Source organism: Bombus affinis, chromosome 6 (assembly GCF_024516045.1).
Source record: "Bombus affinis isolate iyBomAffi1 chromosome 6, iyBomAffi1.2, whole genome shotgun sequence".
Classification (NCBI taxonomy): Eukaryota; Metazoa; Arthropoda; class Insecta; order Hymenoptera; family Apidae; genus Bombus; species Bombus affinis.
The window spans coordinates 4,221,745-4,245,289 of NC_066349.1; the positions used below are offsets into that span (position 1 = coordinate 4,221,745).

Consider the following 23,545-nt stretch of genomic DNA (forward strand, 5'->3'; position numbering starts at 1 on the left):
AAAAAGTTTATCAAATTCATATTAAACAATTTATTATTTTGCATTAAATTATATATGGTAGAAGTAATCGTAATGTTATATTAAGAGTAGCAAAAGTAGTAAAAAATGTTACTATCGTGGAGGTTCAACGGTATCGATTTCCCGCTCCAATTATAATTATATATCAAAGTTATGTACAGTGCATTTAAAGCATATATACATACTCTCAACATCAACCATTTTCGCCTTCCCTTGCACGAAGCTCGTCATTTTAATCGCAAACAGAAACTGAGTAATCCTATCTCTCGTATCGTATTTATCAGCGATATCGTAGCTCAAATTGCGAAAAGCCAAGGTATCGCATCGAATAAAGTTTATTATTTCGAAGTTTATATAATGTTTTGCAAGAGATAACGGGGCTTAATATGCACACGACTGCATCGATGTGACAATGAAATGCATCGTCGCCCTTCCAACGGCACCCACGCGGTTGAGCCGGACCTGGACAAGTTGTTCAGAGGCTGCGCGACCTAGCACGATCCAAGGCTAGGTAGCCTAGCACAACCTGGTGAACCAGACGAAGTTAAGAAGAAAGAGGAAGAGAAACGGAGAGAGTAGCTGTAATCGCACACCTACGAATGTTGGAACTCTCGGGAGCAGGGAGGAGAGACCGTATAACCGGCGAGTCAGTCGACTATTAGTGGTCTGTGACTCTGGAGGTAGCCCGACCACCGCAGAACCGAGCCCGACGCAGCTCGGTTGCGTTCGGTCGGTAGTCGGGGCCAGTCGGGCGCTCCACTGCTCTTTTCGGTCTGGTCGTTTTCCTCAGTCCGTCGTCGTTGCGCATCGAGAACAGTTGCACCCTTTCTTTTTTTCGCTTAAAGACATACAACGAAATAGTCAAGCCAATCTTTTTCGCGCTATGTGACAGATATTACGGGGCACCAAGAGTGTACCCCGCTTTCTCTGAATATCATTCCCACCCTATCCTTCCTTCTCTACCTTGCCACTACACATTCTCCTTTGCCCAAAGAGAGAGAAAGAGCACACGTTGTAAACGCAGGCACGTACGTACGCAGGCACTCGCCGACGAAGGGGCCACGAGGGCCCCGTGGAATCGTGCCTAGGAAAACATGGAGTGTCCACATCTTGCTCAAAGCGTCCAATTCGGTGGTAACGACGTAGAAGCGAATTGTACGAAGGATCTACCGTTCGTCTGTGCAGGTAGGATCTTATAAAGAAATCGTACCGTTATCCTTCTTAGCAGATTGAAAAAAGATGTATTTAGAAAATCGAAACCTAGCCCCCATGAGATCCTTTCTTCTTAAGTTGGATTCTATTTTGTACTCCTTTCTCGCTCAAGCCCGATCTCGATCTTTCCTTCACCTCTATTGTCTCCCATCTCCTTTTCTCTCGTTTCTTTTGCGTTCTTTATCCCCTGTGTTCTCGGTCTTGCTCTTTTTCTCTCCCCCCGCCTTTCTTTCTCTTCCTCTTTCTCTCTTTACCTCTCGTGACCGCGGCCCCGGCCGTTCCTCTCGCGGCCTTGAGCCGTCGTAACCGACAAGATGAAGCGAACCATTTCTCTATTTCCCTATAAAGATATTAATGCATGTTTTTTATGAGAGAGGACACGAAAGTACACGTTTACGTTCGCTTTCTGTATTTCACGGTCGATACACGCGAATATCGATGATACTTATGGATGCACGACTCCTAGTACTATTTGTATGTATTGTGAATTGAACTCCCAGCACGAATATGTATAGTACTTACATCTTTCCTCGATAGACGCGAATGTGTACGTGCCAATACGTATGAATGCGAGACAAACCTATACGCGCGTGTACGGTTGTACGTGAAAGTCCACTCCTCTTCTTCATGTATACATGTATATATGCAATATAGTATCTGTGTGTGTGTGTGTGTGTGTCCTCCGTTCATGGGTGTCTCTCCACGGACCGAACAAGAGCGTCGTGGACGTGCGCGTGTGCATCGTCCTGCTGGGAGTTCTCAGTATGCGGCGCGGTCGTCATTGGAAAATCAATACCAGACGGCACTAATCAGCTGGCCTGAGACCTGTCATTAGAACTCGCCTGATAAACGTGTTCATCGTTTCACCTTCTTCGTTTTTCCTAATTTCTTCCATTTCCGCTTGTCAACTTGCATACATCCACATTCTCAAGAATCATCTGAGAGATACATTTGAAAAGCAATGAATAGAACAATTTAGCGAATACTTCTTCCTTGTTTGAGACTTAAAATTTTTCTCGTCTGATATTTTTATACCTATTCTCTATAGTCATTGCCTTTGATACTATATTTAAAATAAACACAATACTTTTATTACATACATTTAAATCTCCCTTGCCCTATGTGTTCTCCCTCTTAAGCTGATCTTCGCTGTAGACGGAAAATTTCATAATACAGACTCGATTCACTCTGTTCGATAATCGATGCTGCACTACGCCGTCTTTTTTCCTTTAGCGACCTCTTACAGTAGAACAGGCAGGAAGAAACGTTTCACCAAGATTCGAGTCATTTAATTGCAACATATTCTTTTAAGAAAATCTGAAATTTCATTTTCTTGATTTTGATATCTTTGATCTTTCAGGATCGAGAAGAATCTATTGAATTCGCGAAGCATATTTATCTCTTGTCTGAATATCCGAGCGAGAAAGAGGAGAAAGGAGGGAGGGAGAGGAAACAATAGTGGAGCAAAACAAAACATGCATAGTCAAGGAGAGAGTATTTCAAAGGTGTATTAGCGCGACCGATGAGTCAGACCAGCGATGTTCTTTTTTTTTATTATTCAGTTCGGGTTAGGTTGTATTTCGAAGTTTTCCGAATTCGTCAAGATGGTCAACATATACAAATATCGTTGAAACGATACTCCCTGCGTCGCGTCGTCGTCTCTCCCGAGAGATCGTTCACGCTCAACGAATCGCAAACATATCCAGGTTGCAAGATCAATTTAAATATCTTGCAAGGAGAGTGACGCTGGTAAAAATTACCAAGCCCGACTCTGGCGCGAGTCACGCAGGAGAAAAATCGTCCCTCGTGGGCTATAAAAGAACCCCATGTTCCACACCTTCCCCTCCCATCCCTCTTCTACCTCTTTTCCTGCGCTGCAAGCTGGTTCGGGTACGACGTTGCAAAATCGATAACGGCGTCGTTGCTAATCGGATGCCTCGATACGAGTCGTATTGCTCGGGAAACGAATTTTTCCCTCATCGTTCCTTTTTCTTCTCTCGGGATTGCACCGAACCGAAGAGTCTGCTGGTGCACGCGTTTGTCGCCTTTCTTTATCTTTATCTGGTTCCGTCGCTTGGACAATGCGTCGACGAAATTCTTCAACGACGCAACACGCAGTAGGCGTGGCGAATCGTATCGTTCGTTACCAACCAGCGAAAAAGAGACGCAACGATATGACAAAAGAGACGGACGAGTAAAAGGATGGATACGTGGCTCGTTAGATGATTGTTGGTTACCCTGCCAGCTTTTTTTCGTGGTTCACGTGATATACCTCTCACACCAATGAAATGGTCAACGATCGGTCGTCTTTCGAGTTTAGGATTTCTCAGACTACCTGTATGCAACTCTATCGACGATTTTTATTTGATTTTGACCTTAGCTGCACTGACGTGATCTTCCAAGAATACAGCGTGATGCGCAACGTATTTTTACATCAAATTGAGAATTATTACCCACTTGGAAATATTGAACATTCGATAGACGTGACTCGATTGGATTATCTTTTTCGATCGATAATGAAACTTTGATTATAATCTAACAAAACTTACGTTAGTCTCTATGATACTTTATTTTAATAATATACACATATGTGCAAGATATAATACCTGATGTTCCAAATTATCATTTGCAGGTTATCAACTCATTTTAAATTTCGATGTAAAACTATATTTGTACATTTGAATTTTATGCACAAAAATATTTTTTCTGTTATATAAATATAAGAAAAATTTTATTCTATCTTAAGATGTATCATTGTATTGTTTGAAATTGATAAAAATACTGAATTCAATAGTTATACAATCTCAAGCAATATTTCCGAACAATCTTCTTTCAATGTGTATAACGTGTAATTAAAATTCCTAGTACATTTTACAAAGAAATAAGACAATATAATTTGCACAGGGCGTGGGGTTATAATAATTCTTACACGAGATTGCAAAACAAATGGGTGTGTACAGGGATACGTGCTTCTAGAAGATTGGATTTCAGTTGGCCTACCTATGCGATATCTCAATTTTCATGTACTCGTGCTTTTTTATCTTTAGCAATTTTACGTCTTTCTCTTTTATTCTACCGTTGCAAAGTTTATTTAAGTAGCTAGAAATAGTCAGGTATCGAACCAAGCAATCCAAAATAAAAATGATCGAAATCGATCCAATTGCGTGGGCGTAGAATTTTCGAATTTTCTTTCGAATTTAGTAATTTCATTATCGTATTTAATTACTGAAATGTATATTATTGGTATGGGTTCAATTAACTTGACATACATCTCCATAGATTTTACTCGCTTTTAAAATCATAGATACGTCATGGCGCTGAAAAAATATACGTATAAGAAAGGGGGAAAAAAAGAAATGTGCATGCAAAATCTCAAACTTGATAGCACCGCGAGACATTTTGCGATCGATCGACTGCAAAGGGGGTGTGTCGAACAGCCTTCCTCCCATTCACCCTGGTTTTACGCGATCTCTTGAGAATTACGTAAGCCGGGACGAGCCAAGAAGATAGTACACCGACTTGGGACTTATATTATTTTGTAATGATCGCCTTTTATATTTCCTGAATGCACTAACTTTAAAATATTCTAGGAATTTTCCAAAAATAACTGCAGCTAGGGTAAAATCCAAAAATATCGAATTTTGGTAAAAACTCGTTCAAATTTACGAAAATCGGAATTACAATATATATAATATATGATATTTCCATTATTCTCGGGGTCATCTAACTAAGAACAAAACTTAGGTTCATAAAGACTAAGATAGTAAGTTGTAACGCGTTACAAATAACGCACCATTTTTATAGTATAAAAATCGTCATTATTCTAAATATCAGGTAAATAAGAACAAGTATTAAGTTTAGAATCAATAAAATAAGAAATTATAATTTTTAAGTTTAGAATCTTCTACAATATTTATACCTCAATTCATATCTTGAAAAAATAAAAGGGTGAGATCCTAGAAATGAAATATGTATAGAATTCGACCATTTCGAGAAACATGGCTTTCAATCTCTGTTACTCGTTAATTTTATATCAGTTTGCAGTTTTAACACAAAACGATAACATTTAAACTAGAATGCATAGCAAGGGCAATGTTTTTATCAAGTGCTTTGTTATTGTCGATAGTATGTGGCACTGAGAAAAGTACGTGGCTCTGTTTGTACTGTGGAGCCATTCACTGTGGACGATACGTGGCAGGCCATGCATTACAGCATCACGAAGAAAATAATCAGCACTGTGTTTGTATCGACTGTGAGAACCTGGCAGTATTCTGGTAAGTTAAACCCTTCGCTTTCGCCATTCTCCGCGACACAGATCGACGGTCCGAGTCTTCCTCGCGTCAGTTGATACGATTTTTAATGTCGCCAACATGCCTCTTCCTCTCTATCATTTTGTTTGTTAGCGGCAGCCATCTTTATTAATATTAGCAGCAATATGTTAGCTCGACCGGTACAACAGTCTCAGGAACCACAAATAAATTCTTTCCATTTAATCCTGAAAAAAAAAACAAATCTTGTCTTTCTCTTTTCCATATTCAATTGTTGGTTTATAACCGAAATCTCAAATTTTATAAGTATATAATTAATATAGATCGTATTTTCGTCAAATTTGGTTGGAGGTTTCGTGTACCATAAAGAATGGCTGTATTTAGCCACAACGCGTTAAGTCGTAGGTAGTCATTCATCGAATATTCGATATCAAGAAAATAAAGAATCCACCCACGAACCCTTCAATTAATTAATAGCACGCCGATCCTGACTTGTCAGTACTTACAAAGGCATTCATTTTCAGTTACATGTGTGATGAGTATGTAATTAACGACACGACGAGCGGCCAAATTGAGAAGATACGTCGCGTCACATTTCGCAAAGATGAGCACAAGGAGAATGAGGAGAATTGGAACACGTCGCCGTCTACGACGCCGTCCTCGAGGAGAGAGAACAGTGACGATAACGACGCGGACGCCCTGTGGAAAGCGGAAGTGGTCGTAAGGAACCTCCGACCGAGAACAGCGCGGAAGAGGCTACACTCGTTGGATGGCACAAGCGGGGACAATCGGCCGGCGACCAAGCGTAGGAGCTCCAAGATAACCAAAGAGAAGAAGGTCGTCGGCCTGAGAAATCTCGGCAACACCTGTTTTATGAATGTTGTGTTACAATCATTCAACAACATCAGCCATTTTTGCGAGTATCTCACGCAGATGCCATGCCTAGAGGGCATACCATTCGACGAGCCGCCCACACATAGAGGGCGAATCGTCACGCCCGGTCGAGCAAAAGAGTTCATGAGTGACGCCTTACTCGCGGAAGAGCTCAGGAAGGTACTCCTTGGTTTGAATCTTGGTGGCTCAAACGGTCAAGCCATTTCGCCCGAATGCCTTTTCCTTGTCATCTGGAAAGTCGTACCAAGATTTCGAGGCTACCAACAACAAGACGCTCATGAATTTCTTACCTACATGTTGGACAGACTGCACACCGAGCTCTTGCAATTGTTGCCCAGACTGGGACACGAACCTCTCGGTCTGCGCGGCAAGCAGAGCATCGTCACAGCCGTGTTTGGAGGCACCCTTCTTAGCGTGGTAAGTCGTAGGATTGTTCAAGGAGGAAGCTCTGTTTAACCCTCGGTCACCGATGATCAAACGCTTTGCGGCTCGATGATGCTGTATCATTCTGATGCATAACATACACTTTATGTATGGATTTCGAAGAAATGTTCTGTGATGAATGATTCTAGAATTATTGTTATTACACGAGGAATTTATTTCACTATATATAAAAGTTCCAAATTTGGTAATACATATTGTACTGTATCGTACTGTTTTAAAGTGATACAGGACAAAAGTTTTTCAGGAAAACCAGAGATGATGTATTTAGAAGCTCACAAAAACACATATTGTTGGCAAAAAGAATAGAAAGAAAAGACAGTGATTGAATATTATTATTGTAATTTTGTTTCCTTAATTTATTGCTTAATTTATTTTGGTAGTCTAATCTTAGAATATTCTAGTTAAAAACATTTTAATTATAAAAAAAGTGTACACAAAAGAATTATTTTTAGGAAACTTATTTTATTACCAAATTTAAGAAGGTATAATTCCACTATCTCAAAGCTCTATCAGCATTGTTTATTGCATATAATACCAATGTCTACTTTGGTATTCTACTGGTGCCTACTTTCTATGCATGACACAACTTGTATCAAAATGATCCGGCACTCACCAGGCGAGGGTTAATGCGTTTCCGGTTACATTTTATTATTCCAATACGAAATGACGAGAGGGAGTGCCCTTTCCGAATCAATATTGTTTTGGAGAGTCATTTTATTATTCATTTTCTTCTTGGGAGAAGCGCGGACAAATTATGGATCGCGTTTCCTCGCGCAGGTCCACTGCATGAACTGCCGTACAGATTCCAAGACGCACGAGCCCTTTCAGGATCTTTCACTGGATATACCGGACAGATTGCAGAGACGAACGAAAGAACAGGAAGAAGTATGCAGTCTTACATACAGCTTAACGAGATTCTTCAAAGTCGAAGAGCTGGCCGATAGCGAACTATACTTTTGTGACAATTGCATGGGGAAACAGAGATCCACCAAGAGGTTCTGGATACACAGGCTGCCTAATGTTAGCATACTTTTATTAACTATTTCATTTAGAAGATATTTAGAAATATTTTTATAGAATATATTTTCGTTTTGTTTCGAAAATATTATAATATATTGAATCTCTTTACGTTTCATTACTTAATGTATAAATGTATGTTTCTATTTTGTATTGATTACATTATTAATTTTTATAGTTCAATACATACTTCATTGTCTGTAATTTCAAAATATAATTATAATCTTAAATTCTCTAAATGAAATACTTTTAGAATATTTATTATAATATTCGTCTCCATATATTAACTTATAAATTTTCTTTGGTTGTAACATATAGTTTAACAATTCTATTTTATTTTAGGTGTTGTGCCTTCACATTAAAAGATTTAGGTGGTGCAATTCCTATCGCTCGAAGGTGGACACACAGGTGGATTTTCCGATGAAATCACTTGATATGTCTGCATTTACGGTGCGTGGCGTGAGTGGAACGAAATTGGGCGCTTCAAATAGTCACTTATATGACTTAGCTGCCGTTATTGTACACCACGGTTCAGGGTATGCTCAAACGTCTTTTTTTATGTTAATTCTACATACAAACTGATTTATTAGATCATCAGAATCAGACTCATTCATAATTTTTTTTCAACGAGCCAATGTATATACGATTTTATATTCTGATAAAAAGTTATCGAATTAAATAAAATCTGTAAATTATGAATTCAGAAACATATATCATTATATCCATTTTAAGATGGCAACACACCACAAGCTAAACGTATATTATATTTGTTTGTACAAAGCAAAATTCAGTATGTTTCATCAGTCTTATAAGTATTCCATAATTTTTATATTGTAAAATCAATACTTTCATCTATTGTATAACAGAGCTATGGTATCTATTTTGAGAATAAATATTGGAATATCCATTTTAGTGCTGGAACTGGACATTATACTGCCTTCGCTGTTCACGACGGACAATGGTTTCACTTTAACGATAGCTCTGTACGACCAGCAACCACGGACGCAGTCGCCAAGTGTAAACCCTATATTCTGTTTTACGTGCGGAAAGAATTCTCCATTCCACCTCCCTTGTGACGTCGTTTCCCCAGTCAGTCCCGTCCTGATGGTGCGAGCTTCAACGACGATGATCATGAACGAATAAACAAGAAGTAAGCGAAATTCGAACAGACGAAGTTGAATGGTGCATATGCTAAAAGGGCCAAATGGAAGAAGTCAGAAGATTTAGACAAGTTTCGCGAAGTTTCTAAAAGAGGAAGGAAGAAAACGCCTATTTTCGATTTTTTCGTTTAGTATGATTAAATATAGACTTTGGGTATGTTTTGTTAATGATAGGCGATAAACATGGATTTCAAAGAATTTCAATCGACATATTTCTTATAAAAAAATCTCAACATCGTATAGTATCTATATTACGACGTTTAGCACGATGTACGAGTATGATATTCGACTCCTATCCTCGTAGTCGTTCGAAGCGAAACCAAACTTTCATGTGTTCGCGAATGAGCGACAATTAATTAGTTTTTATTTAATACGTATCGTTTTTATCGATTTCAGTTCCTTTTCTTTTTTACAGTTATTGATTAAACGGTAAATTGATTGATAGACAAAAATAACGTTAGCAATATATGCTGTGTATATCGATCAGTTGTTTCTGTGTACGCACGTGAACATGTAAGGGTATACACTGCGTGAACCGAGAGCTTCCATTCCTTTTTTAGAAACGGTAGAAGGAAGAAAAAACTAAGAACGAAAGAAAGAAACAGCGTACTCTCGAGGCAGATCGCGGAAACGCATTGCCTTTAAAGTTGGTTTCTTTTATGCTCCTTTTCGCCGGTCTCTCTCGGTGGTCGTTGACCACCTCTCTTCATCGAATCGATTAAAGCTCCTCCCGGCCACATAGCGGAATAACGCGTAATGCGTACCTCGTATATATAGTTTTAAATTAAAACGAAAACGACTGGTCTTCTCGGTAGATAGATTTTTTTCTAGGCTTAGAGCGACATCATCGTTATTTCGAGGGAGCTGGTAAGCGAAAATACCATATAGAGCCAACCAACTCTATTACTTCGAAAAACATGTTACCTTCATCCTTGGATACTTAACACATACACATGTGCAGATACGTCATATACCCATGCGTACACACGACAGATCCATACATACGATTATCATTCGAGCATACACATACGTGACTACCTATACGCGAATCGTTTACATGTGAGTTGACAAAATACACGTATGTATGCATGTATGTATATAAACACGTTCTCTCTTATTCCCTGCCACTCCTTTTTCCCCACAATTCTCGACGGCTCGACGGCTCTTATGTGATTATTTAAAGACTTATTTTTTCTATAATGGTAACGATAATAACGATAATAAGTTAAAGAAAGCGTAGCGAAAGAATGTTTTATTAAGGCGATAAACTCGATAAACGCGCATCTTCAGCAAAGATTCACTCGTATGCAAAGAAGGGAAGCAAAAAGAATAAGAAAAGTAAAAAAAAAAAGATGGAAGTAAGCGTGCAACACTAATATTGAGAATAAATGAGATATGTATGAACGACGTATAAATAAAGAATATGAACGACGATATCGTACTCCTATTTGTCATGACTCTTGTTGTTGATTTTCGATGTATATTTTGTCTGCAGATATTCACAATTAAAAAAATGTTCATATAAAGATGAGTCAGAAAAGACTCAAATTGTGTAAATGAGTTAGAACAATAATCGAATACATAATTTTGCAAGTATACACATATAGATAAAAAAGTATCTTGAAGTTTGGCTAACAACTAAAACAAAATTTCCAAGTTAATTTGCAATCATTTGTTAATCGTTTATGTATGTACATACATAATTATAAAAATTCAACAAACATTCGTTCTACCGACAGAGCATGGGATACAAGTGTCAACCTTTCTTTTTCTGTAATGACATACGAGATCTCTTCTTTACCGACGATGAATTGTCATTTATTCTTGACCGATATTTGGAAATCGAACCAAATGAGATCGGTATGATCATTCGATAAAATCGTAAACAAAAACATCCGCTCTGCGCATTTCTATTTCTTCTAGTACGTTCAAAATTTCTGCTCTTAATGGATTCGTTGCAAACATTTTCGTCTAACTTCGATGTCATGGTTAGAGAATTTGTACGAAATTTTACCCGATTCTTTCGTTTTTCCATAGAAACATCTTGTTTCTGTTTCTCATTTTTTGGAACAAGCGCTTTAGTAGAGGTCTCTGGCATTCCTTGCGCGCTTTTTACAAAAAATACCGAGTAAGGATTTCTTAATTTATCCTCATCTACTTCATCGGCTATTTCTACATTTTTCTTCCCCTTTTCGTGATTAGAATTTTTGAACGCTTGAATCCATAAATCATCACAATCATAGCGTCTGCAAGGATTTTCAATACTCGACAGCCTGTTTTTACTATTTTTCGTATTAGACAAATTTTTGTTAGAAATAATTGACGACCTTTCGTCTGGAGAGTCGGGACTAGGTTCAGGATCACATAATTTTCCTTCCAAACTCTCGTATTTTTTAAATTCCTGTAAAGATGACGATTCTGAGCAATTCGAGCTCTCGCATTCTTCTTGATAATCTCGATTTTTGTAAATGACGCTAGTTACCTTCGTCGGTCCAATTCCGTTACCGCATCTTTTCGGTCTTTTCCATCTGGCAGAAATTTTTTTTACTAGTCCTTTCATCCCAGAAGATTTTAAGTAACGATTCTCCAGTTCTGTCTGCACCATATAACTGATAATATCCGCGGGTGAATCCTCCAATGCATAACCGGCCAATCTAGTTATACTCGGGTGCGTGTCTAACCTGTACTTTCTATCTTCCTCGTCTTCGTCCAGGTTGCCTAGTCGACCAGGTACCTTGAACTTCATCGAGGCGATGCTCGTTTTTTCCGAAATCGTGAAAGGAAATCTGTCTTGACTCTTTTTCTTAAACCGTGGTGAGTCTCTTGATTTGTCGCAGCGCAGCTTCGACATCGAGGAAGAACCTGCGAGAGTAAATTGTGGAATTTCATAGAATTTCTCTGTAAAAAATGCGGTAGTATCTGATTGAATAGTTCTCGTTTGTTCAGAGTTTAAATTTCTTCGAATCTGCTCGACTGCTAGTTTTTCTAGCGAAAATCGAAGCTTGTCAGTAACTTTTCTTGGTTTGATTAGTTCTTCGTCCTCTGCAGACGTGTTGAAGGATTTAAATTTTCTTGAGTCTTCGATCAGAAACTCCTGACAACCACCGTCCCCTATTTGATTCTCGAATAAATTTGTTTTTCGTTCTTCGGTGATTTTTTCGAAACATTCTCCTTCGTAGGTATTATTTAGATGTTTATCTCGGTAACTTTCTAAAGGAGAACTGGTAGATATATTTCTTGGAGAAAAAGTATTCAATTCTTTAGATCCCTCTGGCTCTTCGATCTCTTTTACTGATTCTCGAGTATCGTAAGGTGACGAAGTTTCTGATTCATTTTCCGAAGAAATATTTTGCTCGAAAATATTTTGTTCGTTTTTCTTTTCAGACCTTTTTGGATTATCAGAAAAATTCAAGGACCTAAAAGTGTCTATCGTGTGACGATTAATAGAAGATTCCTCACAATCCTGATTCTCTTTTCTCGCAGTTTTTGATTGAGCGTCTTCCAAAATTACATCCGATTTTTCCACACTATCCGACTCATTTTTTATACTCTCCAAATTGAAATATTTTTCTTGTTCCTGTGACTCTATTTTCATAGAAGATTCGGACATGATCGCATAATTCTTCATAAAAGGTAAATTTTCATGTGATGTGGAAACAAATTGAAGATTTTCAAGTGACGAGGAATTGCTTCGAAAAGTTTGTCTACTGGAATTTCTTGGACTCATTATTCCTTTATCACTTTCATTAAATTTGCTTCGAATTGATAATTTGCTTCTATTACTTGGTATTTTTATAGGTATCTTAGATTTTATACTAAGAGATGATCTGCAAGATGTTGCAGATGTTAATTTACTTCGATTCTCATCGGACTTTGAGAAACATACATCCATCGATAAATTATTTTCAGAGGATCCTAACCTAAAAACTGTCTTGCTATCAGTACAGGATTTGCTGCAAGTATTTCCTGAAACATCTTTCGCTGCTTGTTGTTTCAAGGACGCGTTTGACAACGCTATGATCAAAGCATTTGGATCTAAATGTCTCTCCGAACAAACTTTACTGTTTGGTGATGTTGAGTATGATATTTCTCGTGAATTTAAAACTAGAGTTGGTACGTTTATGAATTCTTGGCTATTGCCATTTTTGCTTCCATGCGAATTATGTGTTCCTTGGCTATTCATGATAGATTGTGGTGAACAGCAATTTTCTCCGTTTTGTGACAATTTTGTGAAGTCGCTGACGAAAAATTCTTTAAACGAAGAAGCTGTACTTTGATTTTCGCTTGCATTAGATTTAAATGGCGGAGAGGTAATATTTTTTAACTGAGAAATATTAATTTCGTTGTTATCGTAATTTAATATACATTTCGATATTGCTTCCTTGAATCCTTGTCCATTATCAGCATTTGAAGAAAATTCTGAATTGTTATTTGAGCCATTTCCAAATATTGAATTTTGTACAATAGTTTCTGGTGACGCTACACTTTTTGGGGTTGAAGTAAAGTTTTTATTTTGAGAAGGATCGAAATACTCATTTGCCACAATTTCTCGTTTGTTTTCATAATGAATCTTTTCACAATTAGTATTTTCATTAGAAATCTTTTCACAGGTAATGAAAGTTTGATTTTCACAAAATTTCAAATTTGGAGAATTAATATATTCCTTTGCGATTATTTCTTGTTCATGTTGATCAAAAATCTTCTCACTGCTTTGTTTAGCATTTTCATTATAAATATTTTCTCCAAAATTTACCATATTATTAGACAAGGTTTTAGAAATTTTATTTTCCAGAATGTTTGCGGGTATATTGGGATAAATCGGGGTTTCAAATACAGATCGTGGCGATTGTAAGCATTCTTTATTATAGTCACGAATTTTTTGTCTAGCAGAAAAGAACATTGGCTCATCTACAGTCTCTTTCATATTTTGACCACAATCGCTTCTCGAACTGCCCAATTTTCTATAAAAAGACCTTTCACGCGGTGTTTTTCTTAAAGGACCCACAGATACGAATGTTAAAGGTTCATTTAAACCCTGCTGTAATTTACTTCCACTGAAATCCATTCTTGGAACAAGAGACGAAACATTTTCAAGATAATCATTTCTCGATGAATTAACAAGTGTTTGGTTAGACGATCTTTCCGAAGATAAAGATAAAGTATCGTTTAGATTTTGTATCTCCAAATTATTATTACATAAATTTGGAGAAATATTAGTTTCTCGTAGCGTAAGAGGCATTAAACGATCAATTTTGTGACTAGAACCAATTCTGTCCGACATAACCTCAAAATTGGAATCTGCCTCACTGCCAGAACTAAGATTCTGCAAAATTACTCCACGACAAGGCCTATATTTATTGTGTAAAGAACTTTTCAACGAAATTGGTGAAATTGGTTGCAACTCAATTCTATTTTTCGGTAAATTTTCGCAAGATGTATCAGGATAAATATGGTGGAACACGTTTTTTTGAGATCTAGAGGAATCATTATTTGTCTCTTCCTGTTGATTACGATATAATCTTGCTGATAATGATGAATGTCGTTGAGTATTATTTCTTAACATTTCGATTTCTACCGATGGATGTTGCACCGAATATTTTTCTGACATTCCTTTAACTTTATTTTCGATCACTGAGCTTCTATTTGATGTTTGGCTGTTTTTGTTGACTGAATTGTCTTGTAAGTCGGAAGTACTGATTTCACTGGGATTCGAGACAACCATATTTCGATTTGTTTCGTTTTCGAGATGAATTTTCGCCCTTCTTCGCACTCGTGCGTCTTTTGCTTTGAAATCGCCAAAAGACCTTTTGGGAAATATTGTTTCCTGTTCTTCTGTTTCTTCGTTTTCCTCAATTCGGTTGCTTGTTTCGTGGAAATAGAAATCTCGTTTTCGGGATAGACGACGGTTGATGTTAATTACGCGACTAGCCAGACGTGTCGCTTCATTTGGTGATGGATGATGCTGAAGACGCTTCTTGAGATCGGATGGCGAACTTCCTCCGGAACTGCTATCGCTTCCTGTGTTCTCTTCGTCTTCGTTAATCGAACAATCTAATCATTAGGATTACATAAATTTTATTTATTTTAGGTTCAAAGCATAGAAAAATTCTTTACAGTTGAAATCATTTTCATTTGACTTGTATATTATTATACATTACGTATATTATATATTACGAAAAATTTTCGTAAATCTTGTAAAGACGCTATTTTTAGTCAAATAAAATGCTATAAAATTTTACTCCAAAGTTTGTGCAAGATTCTACTAATTATATTATTGATTATATAATTATAAAATGAATATGTTATTATATATACGCTACGAAGACCTTTGGGATGACTCTACATTGTCAAATGACAATATTATGTATTTAAGGGTTAAAAACAATTTTAATAACTCTCCAAAATGATTTATTAAATAATTTTTCAATCTGTATTCAATGTTTCAAAGTTTTAAAGTCTTATTTTAGCATTTTAGCGTAGTTTCGTCATGAAATTTAGTGATATATAGAAGTACGTATAATAATATTTAAAAAGTAATGGATGTTTTAATCATCTTTAAAAGCTAAAGAATTTTGATCAAAAATATAGTTTCTTTTTCAATTCAAAAGCATTACCTGCTAATATGGATTTTTAAGGATCGACTACTTTGCATTTAAATTTTTTGTTCGCTGAGAACAATATCAGTTGCCGCTCTAAAAATATTGCTATCACGTCATTAACTTTATTCGATGATAAAAATGTCGATATTCCTTGAACTTGCGATGTAAAAGAGGAATGCCAGAGGTTATGAGATAGAAAATGAATTAAAAGTATTTTCAATCATTCGATTATTGTACATATAAAATATTATGATTCGACTTAATTATATTTAATTATATAATTGTATAATTATATAATTATAATTATATAAATTGTCATAATTGAACCTTCCAATAATTGATAATGATTCAGAAAGAAATTAAAAATAACATTCGCCTAAATAATAATAAAAGTTTGTATTTAAAAATTATAACTACACACTGACGTTGTTATTAATTATAAATTAAAATAAGAAAATTAAATAAAAGATGAGAATGAAGCTTTAATAGTAACAGTACATGTAAAATTGGAGAAAATAAAATTCCTACCAGCAGAAGATAAAGGGCTTGGTGTCTTCACTTCTTTCACTTCTATGTTCTCCAGTATCCTGTCGTCGTTATCTAACATATCGGATCCGTTAAGAACATTCTGCCGATTTTCCATACACGGAGTATTAAAACAGGTTAGCAGAATATTTAAATTACTCTGTGCGCGACACAAAAAAACATAAGAAGTCATTCTGGTTAACGAAACAACTAAATCATGGACACCTCTATTTGAATGTAGTATTTTAATTGATATTACAAAATTCTATTTCTTTTAAATCTTTCTATTAGTCAGGTGTTTTTAATTATAATATTATAAAACAATAGTCCTTAATAAGTGTAAATATTTGAATTCCTTCAACCTCATTTTTATTCTATAACATTTTTTTATAATTACATATATATAATTAGATAGTTCGTGTATGATGATACGAAATTCCATAAAATACAAAATCCATAATTTATTTTATACCTTGTTTAATTTCCTGATCAAATGTTGTTCTTCTTCGAAATATTTAATAATAATTAAATATCAATCGTACTAGTTGAATATATGTATTTTTTTAAGTGACGTCTGTGATAAAATCATATTTGATTTGGAATGTGTTATAACGAATTCCAAAAGGTAGCGCCACGTATGCAACAAATTTTATCAATTTTAACAGATATTATATTTACCTACTGATAATAAAAGATCTGCAATAGACCATTTAAAAGAGTTATAGAATCGTTCTATGAAGTTTTCAAAACCAGGATAACAATTCATTTATGAACACACTCGAAAACACTTGACGATGGATATAATTAATCTGCTCGCAAAAATGTCAGCGAAAAAATGCAATTAAAATAAATAATATAATATAAAAATAATTTCATTTAAAATTTGAAGTGACACACTTAAAATCAAGTAGCTCATGAAGAACAAAATTCTGTGAAATTCTAGCGCGAAATTTCAAATCGAGCAATGTGAATTCTTCAAACACAATATACACATCTAACAGTTTTTAGGCAATACAGTTGTCATTTATGTATTTTGAACATGAATTCCTTCGCGGACAGCCCATTATTCTTTTTTATGGATAGCATGTCACCTATAATTTCTGTTAGAGCTTCCAAAGATATACGAAGAATTGTTGAATTATCGGATACAGGTTGTGATGCCAGATTACCAGTATCTAAAATTGCACGACATATCAATCAATCTCATTTCCCAAAATTGACCAAGATAAAACAGCACGGAAATTGGGAATCGTATTGCCCAGAAAAGATCGAAAATAAATCTTACGGAGAAAGATTTCGCGTACAAAATGAATCTGACGCAATGGATACTGAAGAATGTTTCTTTATTCTTAAAGAAGATGGAACTAATCAGGTACATTTTACTTAAATCAATTATGAGTATCTACAGTTATTCAAGGCTTAAACGTTTTTTTTTTTTATTTATTTATTTATTGAAATTCACAATTTGTCCAATTTGGACATTTGGTGGAATTTTTTAACAGTTAAATTAGCATGTTGGTGGCTACCCCCAGCGGGGTACCATCCTCGTGTTTGCTAGGTTATGTCCTTTATAAGGTCTGCTGGGTGCTTCCTTTTTAGTCTTCTGTCCATGTTTATGGTTTTGTACGTTTCCGCAGCTGGCCGGTTTGGGTGTGTTGCTATTCTTGATTTGTATTTCTCTGAGTATCTGCTAATTTCTTCCTTGACCGTTGGGATTCCCAGGTCCCTCCGTATATCTTCGTTTCTGACGTACCAAAGTCCGTTTACTATTGTTCTAAGGATTTTAGCCTGTATTACCTCTATTTTGTTTGTATGGCTCATTGCTGCCGTCCCTCATAATGGTATTCCGTACGTCCAGATTGGTTTTATGATCGTTTTATATATTTTTAGTTTATTTTCTATGCTTAATTTGGATTTTCCGCTTGTTAGCCAATGCATTTGTCTCCTTGTTTTCTGTATTTTTTCTACTATTGATTTGATATGTAGTTTCCATGTGAGTTGTGTATCTAAGTGGAGTCCTAGGTATTTGACATGCTTTGTTTGTGTTATATGCGTGCCGTTCAATAGGATGTTTGGTGGTATCTTTTTTCGTAGCGTGAATGTAATATGGTTGCATTTATTGGGGTTTGCTTTTATTTGTTTTTCTTGTAGCCAATTTTCTATTTTTATGATATGTTCTTGTAGTATTTTGACTGCCGTTTCTGGGTTAGTATGCCTGAAAAGTATAGCTGTGTCGTCCGCAAATGTCAATACTGTGCTGTTGGTAGTTGTTGGTATGTTTGCGGTGTATAATGTGTATAGTATTGGGCCTAGGACGCTTCCTTGTGGTACCCCGGCCTCGATGTCTTTAACTTGAGAATGTGTGTCCTTGATTTTTATTACGAAGGTTCTGCTGCTTAGGTAGGATTTTATTAATTGGTGTATTTGCTCCGGGAATTGTTTCCTAATTGTTTGTAGTAGGCTTTCATGGTTAATTTTATCGAATGCTTTCTCTATGTCTATAAAGAGGGCTGTGCAGTATTCCTTGTTTTCTAGTGCTACTATTATTTCGTTTATAAGCCTGTGCATTTGCTCTATCGTGGAGTGTTTGTTTCTGAAACCAAATTGGCGATCCGGTATTAGTTTTTTTGTCTCTATTATTGTTTTTATCTGGCAATATATTATTTTTTCCAGTATTTTGGAAAATACTGGAAGCAGTGATATTGGTCTGTAAGATGCAGTTTGGTACGGGTCTTTGCCTGGTTTATGTAACATTTTGATCTGTGCTAATTTCCATGGTTTGGGGAAGTATTGAATTCTTAGAATTGCATTGAATATTATTGTCATTAGTCTTATTGCTTTTGGCGGAAGGTTTTTCAAGATTTTACTATTGATTAGGTCGATTCCTGGTGCTTTGTTGTTTTTTGTTTTATCAATTATGTTTCTAATTTCTTGTGCTGATGTTTTAGGTATGGTGTATTCCTTGTCGGTTGTGGTAATAGTGGCTTAAGGCTTAAACGTAAATCAGAAATTTTAGTTAAATTAAAGAAAAAATTTGTTATAGACATATTTAACTTAATACTTTAGTTTGAAATGTATATTTTACGTTTAATGTTTACAAATTTGTAGAAGACTTTGCTTTCCGAATCTTTATATTTTATTCAATACAATTGCCTAATCTATTTTGTATATTATGGGTGAAACTTATGCCAGAAAATTGAAATTTTTTAAAAATCTTATTTAACTCTAAAGATGTTCTAGGCATTTAATTGGTCTAATTACTATGTTAAATAAAGGAAGGCTTGTTTCTTACCATTCTTCTCTTTATTCTACTTAATTTTTTTTTGCTAATAAACAATTGTTTATTTTTGTAATATTACACTAAAAATACACGTTAATCATTTTGAAAACATTTTTCAATAAAATTTTCCCGCTTTCTTCTTTCTTCAATTAATTCTACAGTACTACCGGCAAAATCACTCTCCACATGAAGATTTTACTGAAAACGTAGAATTCAAGAGAAGTCCAGGGCCCAAAGACTTTAGAACCAAATTAAGAGCATCACCCGATAGATTAAGATCAAATTCCTGTGAACCAGATGACGGCTCTTACGAAATCTTAAACACCTTTCGCAATAATCCTAACATAACTCATGAAAATATTCTAAACGATATAAAAAAAGACAATCCTTCTCAATCCTATCCAACGAGACCAAAAAGTGCTGGAGCTAAATTAAAATTCGCTCGTTCCAATTATCCTAACAATAGATTAGATGCTAACCTTATTGATCAACCTATTATCGATAGAGGAATGGTCTCTGCGAAACAAGATTATTCAGATGAATTCATATCCAAAGAAATCCCACGAAATTCACCAAGATACCAGAAACTTCACTGGCAAAGACTGAATATGTCCTCTTGCAACGACACTGAAAGTCATATCGACGAAATATCGCATAGAAATCACAGATTTTCTAGGTACAGTTCAAGGAACGAAAAACCAGTCAGTTCAGCGAATTCAAATAAAATATCAAAAGACTGGATTGAATTGACTCCAGACAGAATTCGGTCCAGAACATGGTCATCACCTATAGATCGACGAAAAAAAACACGATGTTTTTCAAAAAATGTCTATGAAAACTTAGATCAAATTGAAAATAAACAGGATAATAAAATTTCAAATGACGAATATTCTAAATATTCTAGGTTAAGAAATACGAATTCTAATCGTTCCATAGACAAACCAAGACTATTCGTGGATCGTGCAGTGGATAAAGACAGTTTATCTGACTTACGAAATGTTTGTACATCCACTGAACATCTTTCTAGCTCGACTATTTTTGACACGTTGTCGAATCAAGTTGAAAAGAGTAATATTAAAAGTAGCTTCTGGGACTTTATTCCATTGGACGATAAAAATAATGGAAAATGCAAGGAAGTTTCTGAAAATAAGAAAATTGGTTATCCATATCAACAACACGTTCCTTTACACAGTAATACTTATCCAATTCTGAAACATTCAGCGAAGAATAACGACGGTTCAAAATGGAAAAATAGATTTTTGCAAAACGATTCTGTGAATAATCCGTCGCCATTAATAAAACGTCAAAATGCATCAGAAACTACTGATGATAAAAGAAGCTTCTTTGTTTCTTCTTCCCATAATGAACGATTTAACAAACCTTCAGCAAACAGCAAAAAAGTAAAAGAAGAATTAAATCCTAACCTCGAGAAAAGTCGAATTACGATTCCAAATATTTATAAAAATTCTAAAATTGTGGATTCTATAAAGAATCAAGAGGAATATAAATATGAATCTAAGAGTCAGAGTAAAATCGAAAATAAACATACTTGTGGGTGGACAAACAGAGCAAATAAGTATTTGAAGAGACCAGGTAGCGTTTTGAAGAATGAAAATGATAACAAGAAGAAAATAGTGAATGCTAGCGACATCTCCAACGTTACCAACGATCAGAAAATTAGAACAAATATTATGGAGAGAACAGCGGCATGTTTGAAACGAAAATTAGATAAATCGAAGATTAAGGAATATTCGACGAGCAATCAGCCCTCACCAATAGTGGTAAAGAAGAAAATTCGTTCCGAAGTATCAGCTTGCTCCAAATTACCGATAAGAATAGGAAATCGTCGAAGATCAAGAAATCCAATGACAAGGGATCAATTTGATTTCAAGTTTGTTTCTAAAGAAGAAAACAAAGAGATAGAGATGAAAGAATTGAAAGAAGATCCGTGTAGGTTAAGTTCTGTGAGATCTCGAACGAAACCGAAAATAAAACCAAGTGTGAAGTTAGATGAAGCGATTGACTTTATCGACACGGTGAAAAATTTCCAATCGATGGAAAGTGGAGGATCTAATTTAGAAAATAAAAATAGAGTTAAGGATTATTTGGTAGATAATTTAAAAGCGAAATCAATTTTAATTGAAGATCGCGTTGATAATAATTCAGTTGATAACATAGGTACGAAGGAAAATTCGTCAACTTTGATAGATTCTTCCAAAAATGCGAATCTGGAAATTAATAACATCGTAGATGGAAATAACGAAGAAATGAAAATTTTGAACGTGGAGGAAGATCAACGAAAGAGAAATGTCACGAACCGTGGACGAGAAATGAATCGTAAGAATGGTTTGACGAAGGAAATGGTTGATGGTATTGCGAGAAGTGGTCTTAAAGACAAATGTTGTTTTCGTTTGAATGATGAGGAGGGTGTTGCATGTAATAACTATTATAATAAGGAACATAAGAATTTGGACTTTTTTCGATCGCGAAAACCTACAGCAATCAAATCACAGTTCTGATATATTGAGATTTAATTATCGAACTTAAAACGTTAACTAGATGAAATTATGAAATAAAAAATAAAAAAGATAGAATTGAGATAATACGAAGACGTGATAATTACACATCGCAGACTGTAATTGATTCGAAAACTATAATATGTATTTTTTAATTTCACATATAGAACACATTATAGCACAGAGAACACATAGAGAACATATAGAAAAATTGTTATTAATATAAATAAGTTTTTGTTCCAGTTTTACTTTTGGACGTTTCTGAAAAAAGTTTTGAACATACTAGCAAATGTTAAAAATTTATTTAATAAAAATTATATAGGTTTCTGAGTTATTCTAATAAAATTATTCTGAATTTCTTATGTATTTACAACAGTATTTTTAATAAATTCTAGTTTTAACTGGTCTATTTAATTCTGGTCAATCTTAAGCTTCTTGTTAAGTAAGAGGTAAGTATATGTATAACTTTATTAAATAAGTATGACAGTCTTATTCTAGTAAATAATTCGTTTATTAAATTTCCCGCAAATTATATCTGCATTCATATGATATCACTACCCTTCCACAAACATTTTACAATATGCTCAAATCTACCCCCGAAACACGCGCAGAGCCGCAGATACCATAGAATTGTTTTTACCATATTTCGAATTTCTACAATTCCAATTACTTACATCAATCGGGAATATCGAGCCATAGAAAAAGAAGGTTGTCGTCATGTAAGTTCGTACAGATGGACAAGGCGTGTGTGTCAACTTACTATTGTACAGGGGGATGCACCATGGGTTACCTCAAAAGAAGATTCCGAATGATACCAATTATGTCATCAACGCACCATACATCCCACTGGCTCCGTTCGCTCGCTGTCATAGCATGGATTACGCCCGCATGTCAACCCCTGCCAGTCGCGCCACCCTCGTATTTTTGCTCTCTCTTTTTCTCTCTCTGTGCATTCGTCTCTGCGGGGATCCACACAATGTCAGAATCAAAAGAAAAATATGTAATTGTCTTTATTTACCCTTCCGCCTTTTTCACGGTCGAATGAGAACCTGATACCATGGCGGGAAAATGTGTGTAATTTTATAGCAAGAACGTAGTAGGATTGAATAAAAAATTGGAATTATGCGGCTACTGTTTTTTTTTTTTTTTTTTTTTTTTTTTTTAGTGGCAAAACTTGCCCCTACTTTTGAAGATTAAACATGCGAAACTTTGTGTCCGTTTAATAAATTTTTAAGGTGCCGCAAGGCTTTCTTTTGAAAAAAAGAATTAATTAATTTCTTCGTCTCGTCATTATCCTTGTTATATTGGTAATTATAATATCGTTTTCTTATCAAAGAAACTAGTTGATATATTAATATGTTCACTAAAAAAGTTCACATAATTCAAGCTTCATAATCCAGATCAAGAATCGAAATTATACTAAAGATAAAAATTGTTCTACGTTCCCTCTTTTTTTCTTTTTTTTTTTTTAAAGTATCATACTTTTTGTATTTATTCACTGTAAATACGCTTCACGTAATTATTCCTTTTCAGGAATTTCAAATCCGTCACATGTAATTTCGAATATGCACAGGAGGGAGAAGATACGCGGAGGTCGCCTTTAACGTCAGAC

At 35.3% G+C, this 23,545-nt stretch overlaps 2 protein-coding genes across 2 annotated transcripts; both read left to right on the forward strand.

Moving 5' to 3' along the window:
* Positions 1-646: 646 nt before the first annotated feature.
* On the forward strand, positions 647-10,454 carry LOC126917959 (ubiquitin carboxyl-terminal hydrolase 3-like). The gene is made up of 6 exons (XM_050725444.1): positions 647-1,203; positions 5,357-5,504; positions 6,023-6,809; positions 7,614-7,856; positions 8,196-8,389; positions 8,767-10,454. The coding sequence occupies exons 1-6, from the start codon at positions 1,113-1,115 to the stop codon at positions 8,927-8,929; spliced, it is 1,626 nt and encodes a 541-aa protein (XP_050581401.1). The 5' UTR covers positions 647-1,112; the 3' UTR covers positions 8,930-10,454.
* A 6,722-nt stretch (positions 10,455-17,176) lies between these two features.
* Positions 17,177-22,216, forward strand: LOC126917488 (uncharacterized). Its single transcript, XM_050724394.1, has 2 exons — positions 17,177-17,509; positions 19,540-22,216. The coding sequence occupies exons 1-2, from the start codon at positions 17,177-17,179 to the stop codon at positions 21,934-21,936; spliced, it is 2,730 nt and encodes a 909-aa protein (XP_050580351.1). The 3' UTR covers positions 21,937-22,216.
* Positions 22,217-23,545: the final 1,329 nt, after the last annotated feature.

Bases quoted from the DNA above. Each gene is read 5' to 3' on its own strand.
- LOC126917959 (XM_050725444.1), top strand. From the start codon at position 1,113: ATGGAGTGTCCACATCTTGCTCAAAGCGTCCAATTCGGTGGTAACGAC. The intron at 7,857-8,195 runs GTTAGCATACTT...ATTTTATTTTAG, and splicing joins GGATACACAGGCTGCCTAAT to GTGTTGTGCCTTCACATTAA. The intron at 8,390-8,766 runs GTATGCTCAAAC...TATCCATTTTAG, and splicing joins ATTGTACACCACGGTTCAGG to TGCTGGAACTGGACATTATA.
- LOC126917488 (XM_050724394.1), top strand. From the start codon at position 17,177: ATGAATTCCTTCGCGGACAGCCCATTATTCTTTTTTATGGATAGCATG. The intron at 17,510-19,539 runs GTACATTTTACT...ATTTTTCAATAA, and splicing joins AAGAAGATGGAACTAATCAG to AATTTTCCCGCTTTCTTCTT.